The 1,441-nt window shown below is 42.5% G+C and overlaps 1 protein-coding gene across 1 annotated transcript; it reads right to left on the bottom strand.

Moving 5' to 3' along the window:
- Positions 1-485: 485 nt before the first annotated feature.
- LOC121757443 lies at positions 486-1,064 on the bottom strand. The gene has a single exon (XM_042152991.1). It carries the CDS (start codon positions 1,062-1,064, stop codon positions 486-488), a length of 579 nt encoding a protein of 192 aa, XP_042008925.1.
- Positions 1,065-1,441: the final 377 nt, after the last annotated feature.

Below are 1,441 nucleotides of genomic sequence, written 5' to 3'. Positions count from 1 at the left end.
TACTCATAGAACATAGATTTCATCTTTTATTTGTTGAAGCGGAAGCTATAAGCTTGCTACATGTAAAATATCATAGTACTATCGTTTTTGCAAATAATTTTAGTTTAAAATTTATCAATTAATTGATTATTGTTAAAATAATAATAATAATTATTATTATTATTATTATTATAAAGTGCTTTGGACCCAACCCAATCCAATCCAATCCAATCCAGATTCTCGACCTCGAAATAAGTGAAAGACAACCAAAGCAATCAACTTTGCTACTTTATAGAGAGATTTCAAAATTTCCTATACAATAAATATTCCATATAGATATTTGTGTCTCCCCACTCCAAATTCATTTCTCCTTGAAAAATGAAATAAAATTAACACACTCCCCCAACCAACTCTAAACCCTCCATTAACAAGTTTAGCACAAATGTTAAATCTATCTTCTTAAACACAAAATCGACACTCTTAATAATGCAAAATAGCAAAAGTAATTAAATTTTAATCTTATAACGACATGTCTGATTGGAAACCATACGTGTGGCGAGGCGAATATCCAGATCGCACCCCGTGTACGACACCACGCGGAAATCGAAAACCACCCGCACTTTCCCCGCCATCCTGATAAACGTCTCCAACCGCACCTTGCCGGAGAACGCCTCCGCGTAGAAATCGGAGTCAAAAATCAGCCGATCCGTCATCAGCACCAGCGTCAGGTCCAGATTCCTCGTGTCGCGCGCGCCGATCTCGCCGGCGGGGATCGGAACCTCGCCGACGTCGCCGCCGCGGAAGCGGAGGACCGCGCGGCTGTCGGCGTACCGGAATCCGACGCGGTTAGGGTTCCGGACGGTGACGTTGGTGTCGAGGCTGAGGTTGAAGCGGACGCCGAGCCTCGCGACGTCGAACGAGAAATTGAGGTCGGAGACGGCGATTGAGTTGACGGTGATGACCGGATGCCTGGCCTTAAAGACGGTGAGGGCGAGGATGAGGATGAGCAGCGCTACGGCTAGGGCGGCGGCAATTACCGCCGTCAGCCATTTCAGTAGTCTTCTTCTCTTGTGGGGAAAAGCCATTTCCCCCTTCGGGTTTAAGTAGGGAACGTAAACACTTATATATGGCAGAAAACCGCCTGCGTTTAATTAATTTAATTGTTTGATTACTTGCTAATGATAGCGCTCTAGAATGAATTCCGGATATTGCATTTATTCGTAACTATTTATCTCCCTCTATATAGATTTGATGTTATGTGGTACTCCCTCCGTCCAGCATTAAAAGTCTCATTTCTCCATGGCACGGGTTTTAAGAAAGTTGTTAGAGTGTGTAATAAATGGTGTGTGATAGTGGAATTTGGGACCCACTTCAAGTTTGTTAATTTTTTGGCTCTCAAAATTTCGAAAATTGCTGCCTTCATATATGCATTAAATATGCTTCTTCAATTCAATTCATTTGC

This window comes from Salvia splendens, chromosome 12 (assembly GCF_004379255.2).
Source record: "Salvia splendens isolate huo1 chromosome 12, SspV2, whole genome shotgun sequence".
NCBI classification, from domain to species: Eukaryota; Viridiplantae; Streptophyta; class Magnoliopsida; order Lamiales; family Lamiaceae; genus Salvia; species Salvia splendens.
This window is presented reverse-complemented; position numbering and strand designations above follow the sequence as displayed.

What these genes read in the sequence shown, in the direction of transcription:
- LOC121757443 (XM_042152991.1), bottom strand. Translation starts at nt 1,064, where the DNA reads ATGGCTTTTCCCCACAAGAGAAGAAGACTACTGAAATGGCTGACGGCG.